This window comes from Toxotes jaculatrix, chromosome 20 (genome assembly GCF_017976425.1).
Source record: "Toxotes jaculatrix isolate fToxJac2 chromosome 20, fToxJac2.pri, whole genome shotgun sequence".
Taxonomy (NCBI): Eukaryota; Metazoa; Chordata; class Actinopteri; family Toxotidae; genus Toxotes; species Toxotes jaculatrix.
In genome coordinates, this window is record NC_054413.1 from 19041 (window position 1) to 46345 (window position 27305).

The 27305-nt window shown below is 48.1% G+C and overlaps 1 protein-coding gene across 1 annotated transcript; it reads left to right on the plus strand.

The window, feature by feature from the left end:
• Positions 1-3712: 3712 nt before the first annotated feature.
• Positions 3713-27099, plus strand: lama1 (laminin, alpha 1). The gene is made up of 64 exons (XM_041066249.1): positions 3713-3767; positions 6044-6214; positions 6689-6801; positions 6975-7026; positions 7164-7354; positions 7433-7612; positions 7745-7834; positions 7957-8074; positions 8208-8386; positions 8542-8635; positions 8734-8891; positions 8983-9123; positions 9244-9399; positions 9488-9589; positions 9677-9891; positions 10159-10270; positions 10427-10537; positions 10786-10913; positions 11018-11104; positions 11177-11388; positions 12230-12336; positions 12467-12647; positions 12727-12863; positions 12992-13225; positions 13336-13479; positions 14322-14501; positions 14791-14976; positions 15118-15245; positions 15490-15619; positions 15950-16090; positions 16239-16357; positions 16443-16532; positions 16748-16941; positions 17027-17169; positions 17340-17438; positions 18028-18139; positions 18259-18415; positions 18617-18827; positions 18913-19029; positions 19116-19279; positions 19355-19493; positions 19588-19690; positions 20082-20198; positions 20291-20473; positions 20559-20713; positions 20848-20991; positions 21216-21349; positions 21445-21598; positions 21686-21810; positions 21937-22087; positions 22168-22312; positions 22526-22667; positions 23128-23242; positions 23464-23616; positions 23740-23891; positions 23978-24172; positions 24291-24474; positions 24623-24729; positions 24859-25048; positions 25340-25489; positions 25721-25874; positions 25958-26091; positions 26519-26732; positions 26858-27099. Exons 1-64 carry the CDS (start codon positions 3713-3715, stop codon positions 27010-27012), a joined length of 9234 nt encoding a protein of 3077 aa, XP_040922183.1. The 3' UTR covers positions 27013-27099.
• The last annotated feature ends 206 nt before the right edge of the window (positions 27100-27305 follow it).

Genomic DNA, 27305 nt, shown 5'->3' on the forward strand with positions numbered 1-27305 from the left:
AGCAGCTAAATAAATTAATCAGAGCTGATCTGAGTTAATATTCAGAGCACTAGCTAACATGTTCACAGCTGAAGGTGAAAGCTCAGAAACTACATGTTTCTGCCACATCAGGTGTGCACGTACCTGTACAGGTAACATAAACCTGCACCTGTACTTCACTGTATTATTTGAAAAACACCACAGTTAAAGATGAAAACTTCAAAGCACCAAATCAGACATTAAATTTTTCTTCAAAGAAAAACGTACTTCACAAACAGAAACTGCTCTAAACTGCAGTTCTCCGCTTCACCAGCAGGGGGACCTGCAGGTCTGTCCCTGGGCTTCACACTGTTCCAGCAAACCAGACCTGTACGTGTCAGTTATCCGCCGCCAATCCAACACTCCTGACTATGCCCGGCGTGGACCGACGCTCTGACCGGATCAGTACATGAACCAAGGTCCCAGAGGACATGCGTCCTCCACAGACGTTAAACATCTGGACACAAACGCTGCGTCCTCTCTCTCAGGAGACTGAGCAACACTGCACACTCCACCTCCATCAGACACACCTGGACTCCGAACATCACCTGTGGTTAAGTCGAAGTCACACTAAACAGAAACTGAAGCACTCACCTGATTCAGACGTGAATCCTCAGCCACCTGTCTCCAACCTACAAAACATTAACACAGGTAAAGTGGTGCAGTATAATCTCTGAAAGAAGATGACAACAGACTGAACTCTAATACCACTGTGGTGTGGTGAGGTGTGGAGAGCTACTGATAACATGTCAGCCAGTGCGTTGCGTTATTGCCTTTGACTCCATATGAACTGTGCAGTCAGTGGATGAGGAAGGAGCTGAGATAAAGTTAGTCTCCTAAACACACCAGTAACTGGACTCATCCCAAAACTGGTCCGAATTTTAATCTGCTGCTCAGGTGTGTAATTTCCCCACTGCAGGAGTTATAAAGGTTCATCTGATCTCTAATTAATTCTAAACATTACTTTTATTTATTTTAGTTTATGTTCCATGAAATAATAATTAATAAAAATAATTTCATTTATGTTAAAGTACTAAAATCTAAAAGATTTGGCATTTATAGGCTTAAAACAGCAAAGGAGAAAAAGCAAATGACAGTGAGGACGCACCTGTTTCAGGTCCAAACGTCGTCACTGGGAAACAGGAATTATTTCATTTAAACAATTTCAACAATTTATTTTAACAGTTTGATTTTTTTCATTTTTAATTTTGTCTATTTTTATTCATTTTTTCATTTAAGTTCTTCACATTTCTTATGAAACTTCACACACACACATTTCAGATCTGATGAAGTTCACTCCTGAATTAACAACACTTCAAGCCTCAGTTACACTCTACAACCGTTCAGCAGATGGTTCTACACAGCAGGAACAACCTGTTCTAAAAGCTGGAGCCAAACACAGGACAAAAGGACACAAACAGACGGATAATGATACTGTCCTCCACTACTCTGAGGACAGGAGACAAACATTCCTCCTCAGTGGAGAAGAAAAGCAGAAGCACAAACTCAGGGAAAAAACTCAAACCTGGCACTGAAGGAAGAACATCGGCATCAAAGATGAAGACAGCAGCTCAGGGACAGACACATCCACTGGGACAAGCACAGCAAAGACAACTGCAGGTTCAAGCTGGGGCATAAAGACAGCAAAGACAGCAAAGACAGCTTGACAATTGATGAGCTGCCACACAGAGGAACAATGAGACACACACTGGGGTTAATAGACAACAGGTGATTGTCATTAGTGCAGAGCAAACAATAAGCACAGGTGCAAGCTAATGACAGGAAGTAGACCAAGAACTGACACACAAACATCAGAGCTACAAAAATAAAACAGGAAATGAAAAACAGAACCAGTAACAGGACTTCAAAATAAAACTAAATACAGAACACTCTCCAGAAACCAAGCCAAGAGTCTTCAGTGAGTCCAGGAAGGTCCACAACAGTCCACAAAGACTGCAGACTGTCCCTGATCAGAACATGGACAGACTTTGTATGGTCAGTCCTTTATGGGTCTCTTTTGTCAAACTGGACATTTCAGGACAAAACAACCATAAAATGAACAGCTGCACTGACAGAGAGAATTTTTCTCAGTTTCTCGGTTGGATGATCAGCACCGACACACGTCCAGGCGGCAGTTTGACAAGAGATCGTTTTAAAAAGCTGAATAAAGGTTTTCAGGTCGAGTCTCATCCTGCGTTTATTTTTCAGGAACCAGGTTTTAAAAAGCAGCAACAACTTCATCTGAGAACAGCGTGACACAAACAGAAAAATAAAATCATCAAGAAGCACCTGCAGTGCAAAGACCCAACATTTCATAATGTACAGTGAACAACACATTCATGGATCCGTCCTACGAGCTCTGCCTCGGCACAACCAAACTTCACACTTCACCAAGTTTGACCGTGAGAACAGAGGAACGACTCGGTCAGGGTGAATGCTCTGATGTTACCTCTGACTGCTACCTGTACATTTAGCTCGTGTTTGGCTCGTTGTGTGTTCGCTGTGACTCCGCTTCAGCTTCAGCTTCAGCCGTCTCCGTCCGTACACATCATCTGGGATTACCTCCCAACTCTAACCCACCAAAACTGTCCTGCTTCAGGACAGAGCCACTGTTTTTCTGTCTTCTGTATTAACACTGAAGTGGACACACAGCGGACACATGCAGTGTGTCCGCTGTGTGTCTGAATAACAACCTTTTTCTTTTTTCTGACTTTTCTGAAACAGAAACTTTATTTAAAAAAACCTGATGCTGAAGTGACAAAAACAGTTTGAAGACACAGACACCCCCCCCCCCCCAATCACAGTTGGTACAGCCCCCCATCACATGGAACAATAGTTTGAGCTGAATGAGTGGAGGCAGTTAAAGGAGTAGACCGCTGTTTTCTCAGGATTTAACCCTTTCCACTGCATCACATCACTTCATGTTTATTGTCTGATTCTTCTTCTCTGCTACAGAAACGTTTAAATACAGATTGAGCACAGCCCTCTGTCCTCATGTTTAAGTGTGAAAGCAGTTGTTAATGTAGTTTCAGTGATTTCTGATTCAATCATCATTGATCCAGTTTAACTGATTAGTGATGATTGATGTCTGATGTTTTAACTTTGAATCAACTGACCTGTGATTATTTTCACTCCTGCTGAATCGTTTTTCTTTTATTCACACCTGATTTAAAAACTGATGAAAAGTGAATTTTAATAAACAAACCAGTAAAACATTCACACCCTGACAAATAAACAAAAACATTATTTATATTTTAAATTTAGCAAAACTTTGTGAACAACAACAACAAAGCTTAGACAAATCTGTGTATATTTAATGTGTTTCTCTCTCTTTCAGTGTTTCACTAATCCAGCACCATGATCCTTTAAAACAGAGAAATACTCACCACCCACCTACAGGTCAGATGGTACAGTCCACCCCTCCTCCCCTCCCCCTCTTATTGAGCTGAATGAATGAGAAAGAGAGAGACAGAGGGGGAGAGAGAGGTAAAGTCACTGTGGCGTTCCAGCAGAGACTCTGCAGCAACACATTCCTCTGAACTACATTTATTCTGCCAGTTTATACTGGTTCAACTGCACCAGGCCTGCAGTCCACTCAGTCTGACTCCAGTTAGTACTGGTTAAACTCCAGTAAGTCTAGTTGAATTCCAGTTAGAAACAGTGACAAACTCCAGTTAAAGCAGCGTCTGCAGACATGAAGTTGCTGCTGTTGCTGCTGCTGATGGAACAAACTGCAGCTGAGCAGAGAGGTGAGAACGTTCCCTTTCACTGTTCCTGTCTTTGCTCTGTTCTCCTGTTCTGCTGACCGAGAACCTGCAGGTCGTGTTTGAAGTCAGAACTTTGTGTTAAACATTTTTTAAAATGTTAATGCATCAACGTTTCTTCAGTTCAGATCAAAGATGGAGTCTGAAACTTTTTTAGGAAACATGAAGACTCTGAGTTTCACGTCAGAATTTTATCTGTAAATGTGTTTGAGCACTTTGATTCTGAGCTCAGCTCTGAGCCGTGTCATTCCTCTACACGTTTTTTATTCTGTGTGAACACATGAAATCAAACCGTCCTCAGCTTATTGTGTTAGTGTTACATCAGGCGCTCTGCAGGCCTGTGAGCGTTTGCTCTGTGAAGTCGTGTTTACTGAATTTTCAGAACAAATGAAACTAATATCAGTAACGATGTAATTCCACGAAGTTGGTCTGAAGAAATCAAATTTAAAATCAAATGGATCAATACAAAATTCTGCTAAGTCATCAGTGAGTTACCTGAGTGTTTCCCTCCTTCTATTGTTCAGCGTTCAAACCTTCAACACGTGAGGAATCCGTTCATGTCGTCTGATCTTTGTCCTCAATCATGTTCAAAGTGGAAAATCTCTGAAAAGGAAACAAACCCAGTTATTTTCTGTTTGGTCTGTTTTTATTCTTCACTCAGTTTTTTACTTTTATGTTTTACTCTGTGTGAGTGTGTGTGTGTGTGTGTGTGTGTGTGTGTGTGAGTGTGTGTGTGAGTGTGTGTGTGAGTGTGTGTGTGTGTGTGAGTGTGTGTGTGAGTGTGAGTGTGTGTGTGTGAGTGTGAGTGTGTGTGAGTGTGTGTGTGTGAGTGTGTGTGTGTGTGTGAGTGTGTGTGAGTGTGTGTGAGTGTGAGTGTGTGTAAGTGTGTGTGAGTGTGTGTGAGTGTGTGTGAGCGAGTGTGTGTATGTGAGTGTGAGTGTGTGTGAGTGTGTGTGTGTGTGTGAGAGAGTGTGTATGTGTGTGTGTGTGAGAGAGTGTGCGTGCGTGTGTGTGTGTGAGAGAGTGTGTGTGTGTGTGTGAGAGAGTGTGTGTGTGTGTGTGTGTGAGAGAGTGTGTATGTGTGTGTGTATGTGAGTGTGAGTGTGTGTGTTTTCAGTGAGTTTCACTGCAGAACAGTAAAGTGCAGTGAAACTCACTGGTCGAACTCAGCGTTCTGTAAACTGGGGACAGAAGCTGGTGCTGCACAGATCAGATGGTTTCCAGTCTGATCTGTGATGCTGAGTCATCATCACAGTTTGATTGACTCAGAGTTTGATCGATCAGCAGCTCGTCACACTGTGATTAACATATTGACGAGTGTCGTCAGACAGACTGTGTCTCCTGCTGTGAAACAGTCTGTGTGGGTACGAGGTGAGTGATGACTGAGTGTTAACAATCACACTCCACCCTCTTCCTCTTCACCACCCTAAAACCTCCCCCACACTGACGCCCCCCCCACAGACTGAGGTGGATCTGCACCTTCAGATGTTTGGGGAGGCGGGGGTGGGGGGGGTGGGGGCGGGGGTGGGGGTGGAGGGGGGGGGGGGGGGGTAATTCTGTTAGTGATTAAAGTTATGAGATGTGACAATCAATCATTCAATCAGTTAATGAGTAATCTGTGATTTCACCTTTGACCTTAAAACAAAAATCTAAGCTTGTCTATGTCGACAGGATGTTTCACTCGGATACTTTCCCTGTGAAGATCACATGACCACACACACAGATGAGTGAAAGTCACAGCAGGAGAGCAGCAGCTGAGTCAACACTCAGCTGTGTGTGTGTTTGTGTGTGTGTGTGTGTGTGTGTGCGCGCCTCCTGTCTCTCACTCTGAGACTCCAGTTCGTTAAATATAAACAACCTGCAGTGTTTTCAGTGAAACTTCGTCTCGACTGTAGAGAAACTTTTCCATCAGTGATAAAGAGAAATGATCTTTATCAGGTTTAGTTTAGATTCTAAGTGTCTCTATAATTGTTGTGTAGTTTATACGTTTTTTTGTTTTGAGTCAGAAAAGTTTCAGGTGTGAATCCAAACAGTTTCTGTGCGTCAGTCAGAAACTGTTTGGATTAATAAACTAACTCAATCTTTAATCGCAATAAATTCTGGACCATCGACACCGTAGCTCTAACGAACCTCCGCCTTCTGCACCGACCGTTACATCATCACATGTAAGTTCACATCATGATCACATGGTGTGAGGCTCAGTCACAGCCCAGGAAACACATCTGCTTCAGGATGCTAACGCCAGGCTGTCTGTGTTTCAGGTCTGTTCCCGGCCATCCTGAACCTGGCCAGTAACGCAGTGATCAGCAGCAACGCAACATGTGGCGACCCAGAACCCGAAGTTTACTGTAAACTGGTCGAGCACGTTCCAGGACGAAGGATCAAGAACCCACACTGTCCCAAATGTGACGCCAACTCCGTCCTCAGCAAAGGTGCCACAGCAGATCCAGATCCACACAGTTCACTGTTCTTCACACCTGAGCTACACTGCATCACGCCAGCATCACGCCAGCAACACGCCAGCAACACGTTCATCTCAGTGTTAAAACATCACTTCCTGTTTGCGTCTCAGCTCCACTTCGTTTCCAGATGAAAATCTTAAAGCAGCTGGACTCTGCGGCTTTTATCCCATAAACTGAGCCGATTCTACTTTATCACAAAATACATTAATAAACTCACACAACACTTCATGTGCATCAGCAGCTGATTATTGATCATCTGATTATTGATCACTCTGAATGGACACAGCAGACTGAACCTCGTTCTACCTTCACTATGAATTTATCTTGTTTCATCAGTGAGCACTCCACAGTGCTGCGGCAGTAGAATACTATTAACTGTCTGTCTGTGTGTCTGTGTGTGTGTGTGTGTGTGTGTGTGTGTGTGTGTGTGTGTGTGTGCTTCAGAACGTCATCCAATTACAAACGCCATCGATGGAACCAATCAGTGGTGGCAGAGTCCAAGTATCAAGAACGGGCGACAGTTTCACTGGGTCACCATCACACTGGACCTCAAACAGGTAACACACATTGGAGCCTGAGAGTCACATGGCAGGGTCTGAACCAATCAGAAACCAGCAGAGAAACCTGTTATATGTAAACATGTTCACTGAGACCAGGTGAGTACGGCAAAGGTAAACCCGTCTCTCACCTCGGTGAGTTCACTGATGTGGAAACGTCTTTTCCTGTTCAGATTTTTCAGGTCGCCTACATCATCATCAAGGCAGCGAACTCTCCTCGCCCAGGTGAGAACAGCCTGTCTGCCTGCCTGCCTGTCTGTCTGTCTGTCTGTCTGTCTGTCTGTCTGTCTGTCTGTCTGTCTGTCTGTCTGTCAGTCACAGCGTTGGTAGTAACACCACATATTAACATGTCTGTCTCTCAGGTAACTGGATCCTGGAGCGCTCTCTGGATGGTGTGAACTTTGACCCCTGGCAGTTTTATGCCATCAGCGATTCTGAATGTTTGACTCGTTACAACATCACACCGAGACTCGGACCTCCGACCTATAAGAGCGACACTGAGGTCATCTGTACGTCGTATTACTCCAGACTGAACCCACTGGAGCACGGAGAGGTGAGACACGCTGTCTGTCTCTGTCTTACCACGTACCTGCGTGTCTCCCTCTGACCTGTCTTTCTTTCTACCTATCAGATCCACACCTCTCTGATTAACGGGCGACCCGGAGCTGACGATTTGACCTCTGACCTCCTCAACTTCACATCAGCTCGTTACATCAGACTCAGACTTCAGCGAATCAGAACTCTGAACGCCGACCTGATGACACTGAGCGCTCGCGACCCCCGAGACATCGACCCCATCGTCACCCGGAGGGTGAGACAGGCTGCAGAGAGAGAGACGCCATTTTTAATCATTTAGCTGAACATGATCACATGATCACAATGTTTCAGTTCGTTATTTCAAACTAAACGTCAGTTGTTCACTTTCTGTTTCATCTCTCTTCAGTATTATTACTCCATCAAAGACGTGTCTGTGGGCGGGATGTGTATCTGTTACGGACACGCTCAGAGCTGCCCACTGGACCCTGTTACCAAGGTAACTGCACACACCTGTTCTCCAGTTTACATGTACATCTGCACACGGATCTGACAGGTGGTGAAATGAACGTTTACATGGACTTCAACCTCGTGTGTATGCGTGTGTGTGTGTGTACACAGAAGCTGCAGTGTGTGTGTGAACACAACACCTGCGGAGAGAACTGCAACGAGTGTTGCCCTGGTTACCACCAGCAGCCATGGCAACCAGGGACCATCTCAGAGGGAAACACGTGTGAAAGTAAGAGACACCAAACTGTCTCTCACCTGTCTGTCTCTGCACTGTCTCACCTGTCTCTGCACTGCCTCTCACCTGTCTGTCTCTGCACCGCCTCTCACCTGTCTCTGCACTGTCTCACCTGTCTGTCTCTCAGAGTGTAACTGTCACAACAAATCACTCGACTGTTTCTACAATCAAACCGTCTCTGAGCTGTTTTTGAGTTTAAACTCTCGCGGAGTTCGTCGGGGAGGCGGAGTTTGTATCAACTGCCAACAAAACACAGCTGGCATCAACTGTGAGACCTGCAGAGACGGATACTACAGACCTGCTGAGGTACTGACACACACTGCTGACAATACTACAGACCTGCCGAGACGCACAAATACTACAAATAAAAACAGAGACCCACAGTACTGACGTCAGGCTGAACTCATTTTGTGTTTAAGAGCCGGAAACTGTCATGTCACATGTCGTGTGCATGTGTGTAGATTTCTCCATACGCAGACTCTCCTTGTGTTGAGTGTAACTGTGACCTGAGAGGATCGAAGTCTTCGGTCTGCACCAGAGACGACACACAGCCAGGTCAGATCACTGTCACTGCTGTGCTTCAGTGTTTGTGTGTGATACAGCAGCAGCAAAGATCAAAGGTCTGACTGTGTGTGTCCGATGTGTGTGTTCAGGTGTGTCTGCAGGTCAGTGTGTGTGCCGGGAGGGATTTGCAGGTCAGCAGTGCGATCGTTGTGCGTTTGGATACAGAGACTTTCCTCAGTGTATTCGCTGTGAGTGTAACCTGGCAGGCAGCATCAACACCGACCCCTGCAGTCCCTGCACCTGCAAGGTAAACAGTGACATCATCATGGGACAGCTGGGTTGCTCGCAGCTTCACTTACAGAACGGCCTCAGATGTCTCACCTGTCTCCACTCCTCAGGTGAACGTGATGGGAGCCCACTGTGATCTGTGTAAACCAGGATTCTACAACCTGCAGGAGAAAAACCCAGGTGGCTGCACTGACTGTTTCTGTTTCGGTGTGTCCGACGTCTGCGAGAGCTCCACCTGGTCCACGGCTCAGGTAACACACACCTGTACACATAAACATACAAAGTCACATGCACACACCTGTGCAGATCCACACTTGTATCCAGGTAACACAGGTACACTCACATCACTTCTGATGGTATTTTGTGTTCAGGTGTTTCTTACAGACGCTTGGCTCCACCCCTCTCCGTCCCTCCACACACCCACTGTCGTCCACGGTAACGACCTCCCTGGCCCCAGCAACGTATCATCAGGCGACGCCCACAAAGTGCTCTCCTGGGCGGCACCTGCCAGTTTCCTCGGCAACAAGGTCGGCTGCCATTTCTGTAATTCTGTGACTCCATCACTCAGTACATCACCTCCTGTCTCTGTCTGACTTCCTGTCTGCCTGTCTCCAGCTGGTGTCATATGGAGGTTACCTGAACTATTCCGTGGTTTATGACATCCCATTGGACAATGAAGACCACTCTCTCCCCGCCCACTCTGACATCATCATTGAGGTGAGAAAAAACTTGTGAAAATAATTCAAACTTAAAAAGTCTGAATAAAAAACTGGACCCAACTGCTCGTCTCCGTTTTGTCTCCAGGGTCACGGCCAGACTCTTCGTCTCTCGCCTCTTCTCCTCCTCTTCCTTTCTCCGCTGGCCGAGCGCTCGATCGCCGTGGCAATGGTCCCACAGCGATTTGTAAACGATCATACAGGTGTTCACGTAACCCGCGACGACCTGCTGTCGGTTCTCGCTGACATCACGTCGCTGAGGGTCAGAGTTCATCTGAACGCCTCTGCCAGCGGGCCGATACGGTGAGGAAACGGAATCTGACTTTACAGCTAACACAAAGTAATCTGATTACTTCTAACATTAATTAGTTGAGGAGAGTCGGCAGCGATGTGTTCTCTGACTGTGGCAGATCAGAGGGAGATCCTGAACCAGCTGAGTCACACTGTACTGCTGCCAGGCCTGTCCACTCCTTTATAACAGAGCGTCTAACAGAGGGACAGCGTATCCGTCCAAACAGATAATCATCTTGCCTGTCTGCCTGTCTGTCTTCCTGTCTCTCTGTCCTTCAGTCTCAGTTCAGTATCTCTGGATGTTGCTGACTCTGGATCAGTTCCTGGGGTTCAGGCAGTTGCTGTGGAGACCTGTGAGTGTCCGTGGGGTTACAGTGGAACTTCCTGTGAGGTCAGAGTTCACTTCATTAAACTTCATCATCACATACTGTTATTACTGTTATTACTATTATTACTATTATTAATGTCAGTGCTCAGCAACTGAGAACATGTCAAATACGACCTATCTGTGTGTGTTGTGTGTTTTTGTACGTGTTGCGTGTTGTAGGCGTGTCTCCCAGGTTTCTACAGAGTGGGCGGAGTATTGTTTGGAGGAAACTGTATGCAGTGTGAGTGTAATGATCACGCCGCCGAGTGTGACGTCCACGGAGTTTGTTTGGTGAGTTGAACAAACAATGATTGTAAAAAAAAAAAAAAAAAAAAAAAAAAAAAAGTGAATAAACTTGACGAGGAGCGGTGTCAGGTAACAGTAACGTGTCAGGGAACGGTAACGTGTCAGGTAACAGTAACGTGTCAGGGAACGGTAACGTGTCACGTGTCAGGTAAGGACAGAATGTGGAGATCGTCAGCGTGAAGACGGTCAGCTGACTAAAACACCTGTCTCACTCTGCCCTTTCTGTTTCTCAGGGTTGTACCCACAATACTACAGGTCCTCACTGTGATCAGTGTCTCCCTGGTTTCTATGGCGACACCTCAGAGGGGACAACAGATGACTGTCAGCTGTGTCCGTGTCCTCTGACAGAGCCATCCAACAGGTGTGTGTCTTCAGTTCATTAATATACATAAATGTGTGTGTGAGTATAAACAATGTAAACTGAATACATGTAAACACGTGTAAACACGTGTGTGTGTGTTTCAGTTTTAGTCCCACCTGTGTGCTGGAGGCACCTGGTCAGGTGTCATGTGACCAGTGTCAGGATGGATACACAGGAACCAACTGTGAGAGGTGAGGAAGGACAGGATAATTTAGCAGTGGAGGGGGGGATCTGGTCCAACACTTGTGTGTCTCTGTCTGCAGGTGTGACAGTGGTTACTACGGTAACCCACAGGTGATGGGCGGGGCCTGTGTTCGCTGTGAGTGTAACGGTAACGTGGACGTCAGGGATCCGGAACACTGTGACACCGTCACTGGGGAATGTCTGCTTTGCCTCAGCAACACGGCCGGGAGACACTGTGAGGTCTGTCAACCTGGTTACTATGGAGACGCTGTGCATGCCAAGGACTGTCGGGGTGAGACTCACACCTGCTGTGACATCACTGGTGGGGCTGGAACTGGGTTTCTGGCCCTGGGTTCTGTCTCACAGGTTGAACTTCCTTTCACACACAGAAAGAAACGTGTCGTTAGTAACAAGATTCGTTTTAACAGACAAAACATCCTGAAGTTTAGACTGCTGAACACACACACACACACACACACACACACACACACACATTCCTCTGTGCAACAACAGGAATGTTGATCTTTTCAAATCCAGATTAGACTCGACCTCTGACCTGTTTGTTTCTGCTCTCACATGAGAGAGACAGAGAGAGACAGAGAGAGACAGAGAGAGAGAGAGAGAGAGACAGAGAGAGACAGAGACAGACAGAGAGAGAGACAGAGAGAGACAGAGACAGACAGAGAGAGAGAGACAGAGAGAGACAGAGAGAGACAGAGACAGACAGACAGAGAGACAGAGAGACAGAGAGAGAGACAGAGACAGAGAGAGCTCATCAAACAGCAGTCTGATGATCTGACAGTATTAACCCCTTCACTGCTCACTGGGTTTATTCAGCAGCGTTTAACATGTCGTACTGATTTGATCTCATCATCATGTTCGAGTCTCTGCTGCCTGAGAATCTTCTTTCATCAGATAAAGTCACATAAAGTTTTACGTTTAGTTTAAAATTTACATCTAAGTTGAAAACATTGGTGTGAGTCAGTGTGCAAACGTTTCAGTCAGACCGCAGACACAGAAGCACAGACTCATGGGAGCTGTAGTTATTCAAATGTTTGCAGAAACACTTTAACCTTTAAAAAATGACTTCATGTCCCCGACGGACGGCGGCTGTCTCTCTCTCTTTTTCTCAGAGTGCAGCTGTGATGTCAGCGGCGCCCTCTCCAGTGTGTGTGATGTCACAACAGGTCAGTGTCCCTGCAGAGAAAATGTGACGGGGCGCACCTGTGACCGCTGCCAGGTAAGACGCACAGTAACACAAATACAACCAAACCGAGTCATCACAGAGTCTGGAGCTTTCGTCACAGCTCATGAGCTTCCTCAGCAGCTGCAGTTGTCCAGGTGTCGTGTGACCATTTGTTTTTTGGCAGTCGGGATTCTTCGGGCTGCAGAGCAGGGAGGGCTGCTGGCCCTGCAGCTGCAGCCCATCTGGATCTGTTTCTGAGTCGTGTGACGGAGACGGCCGGTGCCAGTGTGTGGAGGGCGTGGGTGGAGATAAGTGTGACCGCTGCAGTCGGGGTTACTATGGTTTCGATGGCAGTGGCTGCACAGGTAAACGAAGTGAACACCGGTCTGGCTGCCGTTTGGTCGACTCTCTCATCTCTGATTGCTTCATCTTTTCTTCTCCCAGCATGCAACTGTAATCACACTGGTGGGAACTGTGACCCCAGGAACGGAGAGTGCATCTGCCCCGCCCACACAGAGGGAGACACCTGCAACAAGTGTGAGACAGGTTACTGGGGTCATGATCCAACCACAGGCTGCAAGGTAAACACACATCCACACACACACACACACACACACACACACACACACACACACACACACACACACACACACAGAGGGCAACAACTGCCACAGGTGTGACAGACACTAACCACCTGTGCTCTCCTCAGCCGTGTAGCTGCAGCGTAGCAGGAAGCTCCGCCCCTCAGTGCGATCTCACCAATGGGCGGTGTCAGTGCAGAGAGGGGTTCTCTGGCAGGTCGTGTGACCGATGTGCTCCTGGTTATCATGGTTACCCAGCATGCTCAGCATGCGGCTGCGACACGGCAGGAACAGAAGAGAAGTTCTGCAACACGTCCACAGGAGTGTGTGACTGTCGACACGCCGGAGAGTGTGTGTGCAAGGTAACACGTGTCCGACCTCCGTTTAGGAACTGATGCGATCTGAGATGAAAAACATCCGAGCAGATCTCACTTGTTTTCCTCTTTGTCTGTAAATAAACGTGTATGTTCAGGTCGGGGTGTCGGGTCGGCGCTGTGAGGAGTGCGTCTCCGGCTGGTTCGGTTTGTCAGCTGTGAATCCTGACGGCTGCTCTCCCTGTTTCTGTTCCGGACTGAGCCGAGAATGTGAGGAGCAGGGAGGACTCAGCAGAGCAGCTGTGAGTGAGACACTACACATCTGAAAGCACTTTCCCATTACTCCTGGTCCCCACTCTGTATGTAAACAAATACACAGAAACACACACACACACACATAAAGGGATCTGTACAGTCTCTGTGGGTTAAACGGTTAAACATGAGCCTTAGTGCAGTCGTCGGCTACCTTGGTCCCAAGAAGGTCTACGAAGACACGGTGGCAGCACCAGAGGAAGGTGGCTCTGCCCACAGGATGTGAGTGGGCTGCTGGACGTCCAGGCACTGTCCCTGCACAGGAGATCATTCACCAGATTTCTGACACGATCGTATACACTGCCACAGAACTATGTCCCAGGAATGTGTCCATGCAGTCAGACACAACAAACTCCAGATGACCATCAGCTCCCTGACACATTTCATGAGACAATCGTGACATTTCTGAGACGATCCCAGCAGATTCCTCCGGCAACTCAGAACCATGAAACAACAATCAACACAGTCTCCGACTTCCACGGAAGCTAAATCAGCGTGGTGCTCATAAAGGTGCCGAACTCCGTTTCCTGGGATGAGAAAGGAGGAATGCTGCTCACAGAACCAACAATGCTGATCTCTTCAGACGAGAGCGGTGCTCTTCCACCAGGACAGTGACCCAGGATCTGAATGACCATGGAGACGATGTCACTCTGACCGACTTTTACAGAGAGGGGATCTGTGCGCTCCACGGATGACTGTGTGTGTAAACGTGGCAGGAGACCGTGATGAAAAACAGCTCGTACCATCACCATCAAACTGCCCCCGTGCTAAAACCCCTTTATCACAGACAACACGTGATAACCCCCCCCCCTCTCTCTGTCTCACTCCACAGATCACCTTGTCTCACGCTCCAGCTCTCTTGCCGTTGGTCAGTCAGTCTAACCTGCAGGGTGTCGTATCTGGAGTTTACCAGCAGGGCGGCGAGATGCTGCTTGATACCCGTCAGTTGAACTCCAGCAGGATGGCCGGGCCGCTCTACTGGAGACTGCCCTCCCAGTTTGAAGGCGTCCAGGTACTGGAAACACAAAGTTCTGTTTTTAGCCCAAACTGAGTTTGTTTCTGTCTCTGTCTCTGTGTGTGTGTGTGTGTGTGTGTGTGTGTGTGTGTGTGTGTGTGTGTGTGTGTGTGTGTGTGTGTGTGTGTGAGCAGGAACAGCAGGTTCTATATTGTGTGGAAGCCAATGTGTCGTGTTCTGTGTGTCCATTGTTGACTATAATGTGCGCACAGTTGTTTGTTTGTTGTTAGTTATTGTTTACCATCCTGAGGGCGTCACTGTCCTGTGTACTGTGTGTTTTGTTCAGCTGCTGACGTACGGCGGCCTGCTGTCTTACGTCACTACCTTCTACGCTGAGGACAGTTCAGGACTGTCCAATCACGAGCCTCAGGTGCTGATGAGGGGCGGAAACTTGAGGAAGTTTGTTATATACACTGACATGCCCCCCCCCGGCAACGGCGTCAGGACTCAGCATGACATCAGGATGACAGAGGTACAGCTGCAAGGAATACTGGGAAAACAAAGCCATGTTTACACAAAAAACCCGGGAGAGGTTACTGAGTGTGTGTGTGTGTGTGTGTGTGTGTGTGTGTGTGTGTGTGTGTGTGTGTGTGTGTGTGTGTGTGTGTTACAGCACAAATGGAAGTATTTTAACTCGGTGTCGGAGAAGGCCGTGAGTCACGCTGACTTCATGTCCGTCCTTAGCAACATCCAGTACATAATCATCAAGGCTTCGTATGGGAGCAGACTGCAGCAGAGCAGGTACTGTACACACACCAGTACACACATATACACACAGTACACACAGTACACACATATACACACAGAACACACACACTACACAACAACTTCAGTACAGTCTGATCACAACACCCTTTAGTGGACGCTCAGAGGAAATGTCACTGTTAGTTTGCTAATGATAATGTCTCTGACGTTTCTGATTGGATGCCATAGCAACAGAGACATCAGCAGCTTACGGTCATTTCCTCTCTACTATTTTGTTCAGGATCTCTAACATTACCATGGAGACAGCAGCGGAGGCAGAGTTAGATGAGGTGTCGGAGGTTACAAGGGGTGTGGCCAGACTGATCGAGTCCTGTGTCTGTCCATCTGGATACAGCGGGCTGTCCTGTCAGGTAACGATGAACTTTTAAATGAGCACACGACTCCACCTCATGGCGATCACAGCACTTCAAGCACAGCAGGAGCTGGTTCACTATTATCTACGTTTACTGAGTTCTAACCGTCGGGATCAATAAACAGTGTCTGAGCCTGTCGCAGCTTGTGATTCATGTTGTCAGGGGATTGGATGAAGTGAGTGAAACGCTGCTGCTGTCTCGTCAAAATCAGGAACGCTGTTGTTAAAATTACTGTCAATCTGAAATTCTCATGATGTACATCTCTCTGTCTCTGACTCTGTCCTGTCTGTACCTGTCTCTGTCCTGTCTGTACCTGTCTGTCTGCAGGACTGTGCAGCAGGTTATTTCCGTCAGCCTCAGTCGGAGCTGTCGCGTCAGAGTCAGAAGTCGATGTTTGTTCGTCCATGTGTTCAGTGCCGCTGCAACAACCACAGTGAGAGCTGTGACATGGAGACTGGACACTGCCAGGTCAGATGCTAACATGTGCTAAGACACATGCTAACCTACACACACACACGAAACGGACACTGGAAACCGTCAAGTTAAGAAGCTGCAGAAAACACAGTAAAGCCCAGCAGACGTCAGTAAAGTGTTTTCTTCTTCTTCTTTTTTTCAGGACTGTCAGCATCACACCAGTGGGCGGAGCTGTGAGCGCTGTGCTCCAGGGTATTATGGGAACGTCAGTGGCTCCATCAGTGACTGTTCACTGTGTGCCTGCCCCTTACAGGACAACAGGTAACACTGCACCCTGATCATTTATTATTGATCTTATTGAATCGACTTATTTGATTTGATCCACTTTAACTGATCATGTGTGCAGTTTCAGTCCCACCTGTGTGGCAGACGGAGCAGTCGGTGATTTTCGCTGCACCAACTGTCAGACAGGATACGAGGGGAGATACTGTGAGAGGTGAGTTATCAGGTCTGAGAGACGACCTCAGGTGAACAGCAGGTACACCTGACTTTAGATTTCAGGTTATCAGTTATGATTCGACTCAGTGAATCTGTGAACGTGTTGATTTTATGTTTGTTCACATTAAACAGTTTGATTGCAGCAACCTCTGGTGGACGTCAGAGGAACCGCTGCTCCTGATATGACACTAACCGTAAGCTGCCATCCTGCAGGTGTTCTGTTGGTTACTATGGTAACCCCTCGTTGCCGAGCGGGAGGTGTTCAAGGTGTGACTGCAGTGGCTGGGGGTCTGTCCACCCACTGTGTGACACACTGACGGGACAGTGCGAGTGTCTGGCCGGGGTCCAAGGTCAGTCATGTGACCAGTGTGACGAGAGGCACGTCCTGCAGGGAGGAGAGTGTGTGTGTGAGTACCAGCGACACACATTTATGGACACGTGTTCACATGGTGCATATTACCAGAGGTGACGCGTGTTTGTTTTTACCTTCAGCGTGTGACGACGAATGCACGGGCGTTTTGCTGGATGACCTGGACAAACTACAGAACGACTTCCTGTCCGTCAACCTGAGCGGCATTGCCATGGCACCGTACCGCCAGTTGGTGGTGCTAGCAAACCAGACCAGAGATATCCAGGTTCAGACACACGTCAACACTAAACAGGAAGGATGTGATATTAATCAGGGTTTAACGACACGGACACTCTGCTGAGCAACTTCACACCGACTGAGGGTTTAAAGAAATGAGCTGTTTGTTGAACACGTGACTGGATAAGGTAACATGTTACCTGATGTGTGTTTGTCCAGGTGCTGCTTTCAGACAACCGCTCCATCACTTTCCATCTGTCAAGAGTGGAAGACGAGTTCAATCATTTGACCTCTGACCTCAGTGCTTTAGTGCAGCAGGTAAGCACGGTTCACTCAGGTGAAGGTGTTTTCAATTCTCATGTTCAGCTGTTTCTAAGAGAATACATACAGACTGTAAACCCATTACACGTTACATATAAAGAACACAGCTCACCTCACTAAACAGCTCCGAATATAAAACATGTAAAAAGAGTAAAAAGCAGATAAAACACTGTGAGGCTCAGCCTCTCCGCCCACATCACACTGAAGGGAACCTGGTACATGCTGCCTCAGGAAATGGCCGCCCCCATCAAGACTCTCCAGCTGATCCAGAATCCTCACATTTCTCCTGTTAGCTTCTCTGACACCACCAGATCTGAAGGAGCTCGTCGTTACCCATTACCCCACGAGAACACTGCGCTCCCAGAACACAGGCTGGTCTGCTGTGGAACCATCGGACAGTCTGCGTCTGGGAGGCAGACCGTGATGCACGAGCTCCGCTCGCCCTCTCTCTTCACATTCACATCCCATTAATCCATGTTGCTGACTCAGCTTTCTCTCTCACAGTCTGAGAAAACGCTGGAATAAAACCAGACTTGCAGGAACTGATTGAGAAAGGTTGTACTGTTCCCATCTTCTGTTTGGATAGGTCACACGTCTGTCAAACAGCCTGGAGGAAGTGGACATGTCCGCCAACAACAGCCTCTCCCAGGGCGCACTGCTACTGGGGAACATCAGTGTCCTGCAAAACAGCGTTCAGGGTAAACGTTAACAATATGAACAGTGAAGGCGTCTCTCATTCATCACACAGATGTGGTGACCAGTCCAACCAGTTTGAATTCAAATGACATGAAACATCTCTGATGTCTTATTGGTGAAGTGCTGCAGAGGGAGGCGGGGCATCTGAACCAGACCACAGGGGCGGAGCTGGAGTCAGCCAATCAGACGCATCTGCTGGAGGACTTGGAGTTCATGTTGGAAACCATGAGGACTGTCAATCTGACGGCCGCCCACACTGCAGCCAATCAGGAGCTGAGGTGTGTGTTTAACATAGAAACTTGAAAAATTAATGAAACTATAAACGGTAGAATCTGTGTCTGTCTGTGTGTCTCTGTGTGTCTGTCTCTGTCTCTGACAGCTGTTCATCTGATCCACTTCAAACATGGCAGCTGTTTTGCTGAGGAGCCAATGAAGCGTCATGTTAACTGTGTGTTTGTCATCGCTCTCTCTTTCCGCAGCCTGTCGGAGTCTCTTGTCAACTCGCTGCACGTGGACTTCCTGTCCAGCAGGACAGTGGTGGACAGCAGGCTCCGCCCCATCTCCATGTCCCTCACTGCCGGCATGGAAACGCTGCAAAACGCACACACACACCTGAATGACACTGCACAAAGAAACGCACAAACAGACTCTCTGCTGGACACAGCACACACTCTCCTGCACCAATACCAGGTAAACACACACACACACACACACACACAAACTCTGCTGCTTTTAGTCCAAAATAAAAATGTTTCTGTCGCTCACTGTCCTTCAGTCTGTCCATCAGAACCTGAGCGCTGAGTGTCTCTCTGTGGACGGACTGATGGAGGACAGTCAGCTGCTGCTGGATTACACCTTCAGCCTGACGGAGGAGTTAACAAACACCACCATAGTAAGACAAATACTGCAGTAATAATACTCCAGATGAAAATGGTAAGAATAAATATATAATGAATGAATGCTAACTCACCTGTGCAGCAGGTGGAGGTGTTGGCCAGTCAGTTGGATCAGTGGCGCCCCCCGTTGAGAAAACAGGTGGACGTTTTGGTTGTTGGGCTAAAGATGACAGACGCTCTAGAGAAGGTTTACCGCGCAGAGAGCTACGCCCACTCGTTGCAGAGCCACGCCCAGTCCCTGCACAGGTAACTGTGTGTGTTTTCCTTCTTTTCCACCATCAAAATGAAACAGTAATTAACAGTGTGTCTGTTCGCTCTCAGCTCTCTGTCGTCGATGTGCAACATGTCTCAGGGCGGCAGCCGATTGGTTCAGTTGGACAGTGACATCGCAGAGCGAGTTGACTCCGCCCAGCAGGTGGCCTCGATTGCCCGTGTCTCCTCCTCCCTGGCTCTCAACATGGTATTTAAACACACCTGTGTTACACCGGTCAGTCAGGTCCTTTCACATACACAACAAGCTGTGTTTTTACACACACACCTGATTTCTGTTTCAGACCATCCAATCACAGCAGCTGCTTTCAGAGGAGGGTGGAGCCAAACTGAACGTCAGCTCTGCTGTTTTACAAGAAAGCCGACAAACTAACAAGACAGTTGAAGGTGGGTGTACCTGTCTGTTTACCTGGGGCCTTTCCCATGAAGCTTCACTGAGTCTCACGCCCTGTGTCGGTTATTAACTCCGAGGCTCTTCACTGCTCTGAGCTGAAAACTGAAACCAAACACGTTCTGAAGCACAGTGGACTCCTGGAAAACAGTCAGAAAAGTCAGACTTCCACCATGTTGTCCTCGTGGTTCTCCATCGTCTGAGCTTCGGCGGCGGTCTGACTCAGCTCATCTTCTTCTGTGGTGGTTTCATGGCAGAAACTGGACAATCAGCTCCACCTGCTGTTTATCTCCATCAGCCAATCAGCAGGAGAGGAGCAAAACAAGCTTCACTCCTGTTTCAACATTTTCTGGAGATTAACACGTAACATATGACTTTCTCTTCCAGATCTGCAGCGAAGTGTCTCCAGGGTAACCAGCAGACTGGGATTGGTCAGAGAGAGCATCCGTAGCGCCAGTCTCTTCCTCCCTCAGCCAATCACAGAGCTGCAGAGCCTCTCTAACGGTGAGACGTTACAGCACTGATGCTTTAATGTATTGATGATCTGATACATCCAAACGTTGATGTATTGACTTACATGTTGATTTGTCCATCAGGTTCATCCATGTTGTTGCAGCAGGCTCAGCTTCAAGCTGCAGCTGCACGCTCTGGCCTACAGGTGGCACTGCAGCAGCTGCAGAGACTTAGCAATCAGCTGCAGGACTCTTCTTCTGTGGTGGAAAACACCACCAACACAGTGAGGGAGACCAATCAGCTGGTGACTCACACACACGCCGCAGGTCTGTGAACAAGGCTCACTGAAACACAATCAGTTTAATACACATTCTTTGGAGTTCTAACACTTCCAGTTTCCCATGTGCTCAGCCAATGAGGTGCAGCTTAAGCTGGAGGAGGCGGAGCATCGTACGGAGCGTCTGATGGAGCGCATAAAGCCACTGAGCATTCTGGGAGAAAAACTAAGCAGGAACCTGTCTGACATCAGAGAGCTGATCGATCAGGCCCGCAGACAGGCCGCATCGGTACACAATCACACACACACTGACACACACACACAGAATGGATGAAAACACAAATATCCAGTAAAACTCTACAAAGCTGAATGTCTGAATGATGAAGGTGACGATGATAATGATGATGATGATGATGTCATCAGATAAAGGTGGCCGTGCAGGCGGACAGAGACTGTGTTCGATCCTACAGACCACAGACTGAGTCCAGCAACTTCAACACTCTGAGTCTGATCGTGAAGACGTCCAGTCCAGATAACCTGCTGTTCTACCTGGGCAGCAACACCACGGTAACAACACACACACACACCCTGTACAACACACACTGAAAGCGACACATGCTTGTGCATAATGAAGCTGTAGAAACAGACACAGGTGTCTTTGTACTTTTGACTCAGTGTCTCCACTGAACCCACCGTGGGGTTCTGGGTTCAGGTGTGAGGTTTCAGGTGAAGAGGAGTTCTGATCTCTGTGCTACGACTCAGCAGAGTGTGAATGTTCTCTGTGTGCTCAGGTGGATTACCTCGCATTAGAGACGCACGATGGGAAGGTGTCTCTGCTGTGGGATGTGGGTTCAGGCGGCACCAGACTGGACTTTCCTGGACTGGACATCACCAACAACAGGTGGACCAGAATCAATGCTACACGGTAATTACACACAAAAGTCACCTGATCAGAATGAGTCACGTGTTACAGCAGCAGGCAGGACTCACTGCGACGTGATGATGTCATGGTGTCCGCAGGTTTGGGGCCCACGTCTCTCTATCGGTCCATCAGCTGGAGTCGACCTTGCCTCCGTTGCCCGTGGTAACAGCAACGTCACCTGGATCGTCCCGGATTTTAGACATCAACAGAAACACAGTGATCCACATTGGAGGACTGGGAGCTCACATTAAGGTGACACATACGTCAGGTAAACAGGTGTGTTTGAAGGTGTGCAGGTGACCAGGTGATAACCCTGTGTGTGTGTGTGTGTGTCGGCAGAGCCCTGCGGCACTGAGGTCCTCCAGCTTCCAGGGCTGTCTGGGTGAAGCGTCGCTCAATGAGAGAAACATCGGCCTGTGGAACTACGACAGCAGGGAGGGGGAGTGTGGCGGCTGCTTCAGCAGGTACAAACACATGTAGCACCACAAACAGGTGAAACACACAGGTGTATCATTAACAAAACACCTGTGTGACTACAGTTGTCCTGTCAAACCAACTAGCTAACTCCTCTGTGTCTGTCTGTCCCTCAGTCCTCAGGCAGAGGAGACTTCCTTTCACTTTGATGGATCTGGATTCTCATTGGTCCAGAAGTCTCTGCGTGCCACGTCCACCTCCATCGTCCTGCTGTTTAAAACTCTGTCACCCAGTGGATTAATGCTGTACCTGGCCTCCAACAACACTGTAGGACACACACACAGTTTTTGATGAAGCTCTTATTGTAAAAGGACACAAAGACATGACCTTCTTCCTGTCTACTGCAGAGAGACTTCCTGTCCATGGAGCTGGCAGAGGGGCATGTCCGTCTCACCTTTGACCTTGGTTCAGGTGCTCTGATCCTGACCTCCAACAGGAAGTACAACACCGGAGTGTGGTACAAGATCACCCTGCAGAGGAACAAACGCAAAGGTGCTCCTATCACTACAGTACAGGGTCGGGTCGGGGGTGTGGCTTAAATTAGACCATCATAGTATACACCTGACCAATCACTGATCGAGGTGACTGTGGTCACAGTATCAGACACAGACGCCTGACACCAGAGCTGTGTGTGTGGTGGGGGTGGGGCCTGAAGCTGCCTTGGTCTTCCTGTGTCTGACGGTGCTGATTACCTGGTGTGTGCAGGTTACCTGTCCATCATGGCTGCAGACCAATCATCAGAGAAGGAGGTGTTGGAGGCAGAGTCCCCTGGAACGGCCTCCGACCTGAACCGCTCCGACCTCGACCCCATCTACATTGGAGGACTTCCTGCTTCCAGACCAATCAGGTGAGCCTGCGGGCGCTTGAGTCTTCGCTCCTCAGATGGCGTGGGAATCATCCCCAGCTGCCATCAGCGTGTGATTGGACGCTGCAGCTGATCTGATGTATCATCACAGTTTAAACTCAGCTGGAAGATGATTCGCCCTTTCGTTCAGTGACTGGATCTGTGATGACTACGGGTCTGATTATTGATGAAGCATAAATCAGAAAGATCAGTTTTCTATCAGCTTGAAAATCCTCGTGCATCAGGTACAAAGTTACAGAATAATCACCGACTGAAACGCAGCTCAGAGGCAGAGACGAGGCTGCAGACGCGTTGGAGGAAAACGTCTCATTTCCTGTCCTGTGACACAAGAACAGACAGGAAGGTGGTGAAAAGCACCTTGTGATGTCACCAGGTGAAGATGACATGTGGTCACAGAACAAGTGTGTTTTAACTCACCTGTTTGTATTTCTGTGGTTGCTAGGCGACAGGTGGTGTCCAGGTCATACATTGGCTGTATAAAAAACGTGGAGATCGCTCGGTCCAACTTTGATCTGCTGAGAGACGCGTACGGCGTGAGGAAGGGCTGCGTCCTCGAGGTACTACACACACACACACACACACACACACACACACACACACACACACACACACACACACACACACACACACTGTAACCAGCTTAAGATCAAGTTAGTGAAGCATCAAGAACATTTTTATTCCTCCTGTTGAGGGTTAGGGTTAAAGACATCAGCACCTCCCACCGATCACCTTCACTGATCTTCCTGATCAATGATCACCCTGATCGATTATCTCTCAGGCGGTGCGGAGCGTGTCGGTGCTGGGCGGAGGCTTTGTTCAGATCGCTCCTCCATCTCTCGGTCAGGAGGCAGAGCTTCTCTTCTCCTTCTCCTCCAACAACCAATCAGGAGTCCTGCTGGCTGCCTTCAGTGACGGCCGCTCACACAGACAGGTGAGGCCCCGTCAGACACCTGTACACCAGATGTTCTGTCTGTGTGTGGACATGTTCACATGGATGTAATGTTGATGTGTCACTGTAACCTGTGTTACTGTGTGTGTGTGTGTGTGTGTGTAGCACTTCCTGTCTGTCCACCTTCTCTCAGGTGCATTGGAGGCGGAGATTGGTGAGGTGGGAGGGGCCACTTGGAGGGTGATGGTGATGAGACCTGACGGAGGATCCTTCAGTGACAGAGAGACACACTCTGTGATTATCACCATCAACAGGAAGTAGGTGTCATTTGGAAAACACACATCGTGCGAACCTGTCTCACTTGTCTTACCTGGGGTACCTGTCTCACCTGTTTGTCTCTCAGGTCTCTGTCCCTACAGGTGGACGAGGACCACCTGAAGTCTGTCTCTCTCTTGCCGGGCGGATTTTCTAGTTTATCTACAGCCTCCTTCTTCATTGGTGGCCTGCCTTCAGGGGAGGAGTCCCGTCTACCAATCAGATTACAGGATTTAGCTAGGCAGTTCAGAGGTTGCATCAAACACCTGGTGGTGGGTGGAGCGTAAGTCTCTCACACACACACACACACACACACACACACACACACACACACACACACACACACACAGAGCTTTCTGTCTCTTTGATTGGTTAACTCTTTGATTGGCGGCTCTCTACAGACTTGTTGACCTATCAGGAGCTGTGAAGTATGAAGGGGCAAGGCTCGACAGCTGCTTATTGGAGGAGAGGGCCGGGGGGGTGGTGCTTCCCGATGACCAGGACGCAGAAGCAACTCCAGAACCTGCCCACCTGCCTGTAGCCCCACCCACACACCTGAGCTCCCTCACACCTGGACCGTTAATGGTAATCAGTATCAGAATTTTGGTTATTGATCCCTGCTTACTGATCGCTGGTCACTGTTTACTTGTTAATGATTACTGCTTATTAATCATTGGTCACTGATTATTGGTTATTGATCAGATTTCTGATTATCCATATGTGTATGCTGCAGTGCACGCTGGAGGCAGAGCCCAGTTTTCTGGCATCAGCTGCTCAGTTTGGTTTGTCCAAACACAGTCACATGACCTTCATCATCAACCCCAGTACAGTCAGGAAGAGGCAAGTCTCCGCTGCATCAAATCCATCGATGCGTCGAAGGTGACGCGGCTCCAGTCAGTTGTTCTCTGGGCAAAATAAGTCTAAGCAGCTGACTGTTGTGTCTCTGTTGTTGTCCCTCCTCGTCCTCAGTGTCTCAGTGAGGTTGTCGGTTCGAAGCCGGGCTCTGGACGGGTTGATCCTCCTCCTCTCTGACTCTAAACACATGGACTTCATCGTCCTCAGACTGATGGGGGGGAGAGTGATGTTGTCAGCTGACCTGGGGAAAGGCCCCGCCTCCATTACCTCGTCCGTCACCGTTAACGATGGAGACTGGCACGCTGTGAGTTCATATGCACACGCACACACACGCACACGCACACACACACACACACACACACACACACACACACACACACACACACACACACACACACACACACACACACACACACACGAAACACTCTGAGGGTGCTGTGCAGCAGCAACATACAAAGTCAGACGTTTGATGGACTCAGCAGTGAAAACTGTCAAATTTAACAAACTCAGAAATAAATTTATCATAAATGTTTTATCCTGTCGTCAGGATCATGTTCAAACTACCTACATAGTCACCTGCCTGTCTGTCTCTCAGGTGAGTGCTGAGGTCAGCCGGCGGTCGGTGTCGGTCTCAGTCGATGGATCGAGTCCGGACTCTGTGACGGTTAAAGGAAACCAGCTGGACGTGGACAACAGACTTTACCTGGGAGGAATACCACACACACACAACACCAGAAGGATCAATGTACGAGCTGTTCAATTCTTTATCCCACACAGACATGAAAAATACACGATTAAAACACAGAAAGACACGTTTTCCATTTGTGTTCAAAGGTAAATATTTCACTTAATCTACTGTCAGCCATGATGTTTACACGCCGGAGCGCTGTTTCAAACATGTCACCTGATGCAGATCAGATCAGACCTGCTGTTAATGTATCATGGATCTGAGCTGCTCCACCTGTCTGCCCCTCAGGTGAGCAGCAGTTTCCCAGGTTGTGTTCGCTCCGTCAGTCTGAACGGGGCCATGTTGGATCTGACCAAACCAGTCTCACAGCATAATGTCACTTCCTGTTTCACTAAAGACCAGAGAGGAAGTTACTTTAACGGCAGCGGCTACGCCATCCTCAGTGAGTCTGACACAAAGAACATACACCTTCTGTAATTTAATAATGCCCGATCAGGCTGTTAACCTGCATGCGTGTGTGTGCAGTGCATGATGGCTATAAAGTCGGCTCGGACATGTCGGTGACTCTGGAGTTTCGAACGAGTCAATCGGAGGGAGTGTTTCTGGGAATCAGCAGCGCAAAGGTCGACGCCATTGGACTGGAGATGATCGACGGACAGGTGAGCACAGACAGACAGGTAAACGGTTTTCAGTTTGCTGACTCTGGCGCCACCTGCTGCCAGAAAACTCCCGGCTGACCATGAAGCCCCACAAACAACAGTAAAAACAGTTTACACGTCACAGGTGAGCTGCTGGTGCTCAGCAGTGTCAGGTGATGCATCATATTACACTGTCACATGTAACCAGTAAAGTCATTTATCTGAACGTACCTGTTCTTCACATATATCTTTCTAATCGATCATATTATTCAGTCTGAGTCTGCTCTGAGAAAACTGGTGTTATGAATCAGATACAGAAATAAAACTGACCTCAGTCCTCACAATGATCTTATTAACACATTCTGTAAATAACATGTAAATAAACGTCTTACCTGCGTTCCTCCTCAGAATGACGACGTACGTATTTTCTGCAACGTGTTTTTCTCAGGTGGCGTTTCACGTCAATAACGGGGCCGGTCGAGTGTCGGTACGTTCAGTTGGTCAGGTGTTGTGTGATGGACAGTGGCACCACCTGCTGGCCAGAAAAACAAAACACACCCTGAGTCTGAGTGTAGATGGGCAGCGTTACACCACCTCCAACCCCTACCCACAATCTACCTCTGCTGAGACCAACAACCCCGTGTACCTGGGAGGTTATCCAGGTGAGAATCTCTGCTGTCAGTCGTAGAGACATAAATAGAAGCATCATAACCGGTTTGTTAGCGACTCATGTTAACCAGTCTGTCTCCATCTCTGTCTCTCTGACTTGTTAACTTGTTTGTTACAGTGGGTGTTAAACAGAACTGCCTGTCCATCAGCTCCAGGTTCAGAGGTTGTCTGAGGAACCTGCAGCTTGTTAAGTCTCACCTGAGTGAGACTCCTGACCTGAGCTCTGCCCACTTCCTGTTGGGTGTCACACCTAACTCTTGTCCTGTTGCCTAGCAACGCTCAGCCTGGCTCTGACCGGTCGACTGAGTCTGATTGACAGAGGAATCGATCTGCGTGTTGACGAGATAACTTTCCTGCCCGTTAGCAGCTCATTGTTTTTACATTTCCAATGTCACTGATTCTACTTTCTCTACATGAATCATTAAAGATGATCTGAAAACTTTAGTCTTCTCTAAACTTATTCACTTAGTTTTCAAACATCATAAAAACCTTCAGATTCACTCTGTAGGTATACAGAATAAGGTTTGCATCCAAACACAAACTCAGGGGTTAGAGTTAGTCCTGTT

Coding starts and splice junctions, on each gene's coding strand:
- lama1 (XM_041066249.1), top strand. CDS start 3,713: ATGAAGTTGCTGCTGTTGCTGCTGCTGATGGAACAAACTGCAGCTGAG. Junction 7,613..7,744: donor ACCCCATCGTCACCCGGAGG/GTGAGACAGGCT, acceptor ATCTCTCTTCAG/TATTATTACTCCATCAAAGA. Junction 13,480..14,321: donor GAGGACTCAGCAGAGCAGCT/GTGAGTGAGACA, acceptor CTCACTCCACAG/ATCACCTTGTCTCACGCTCC.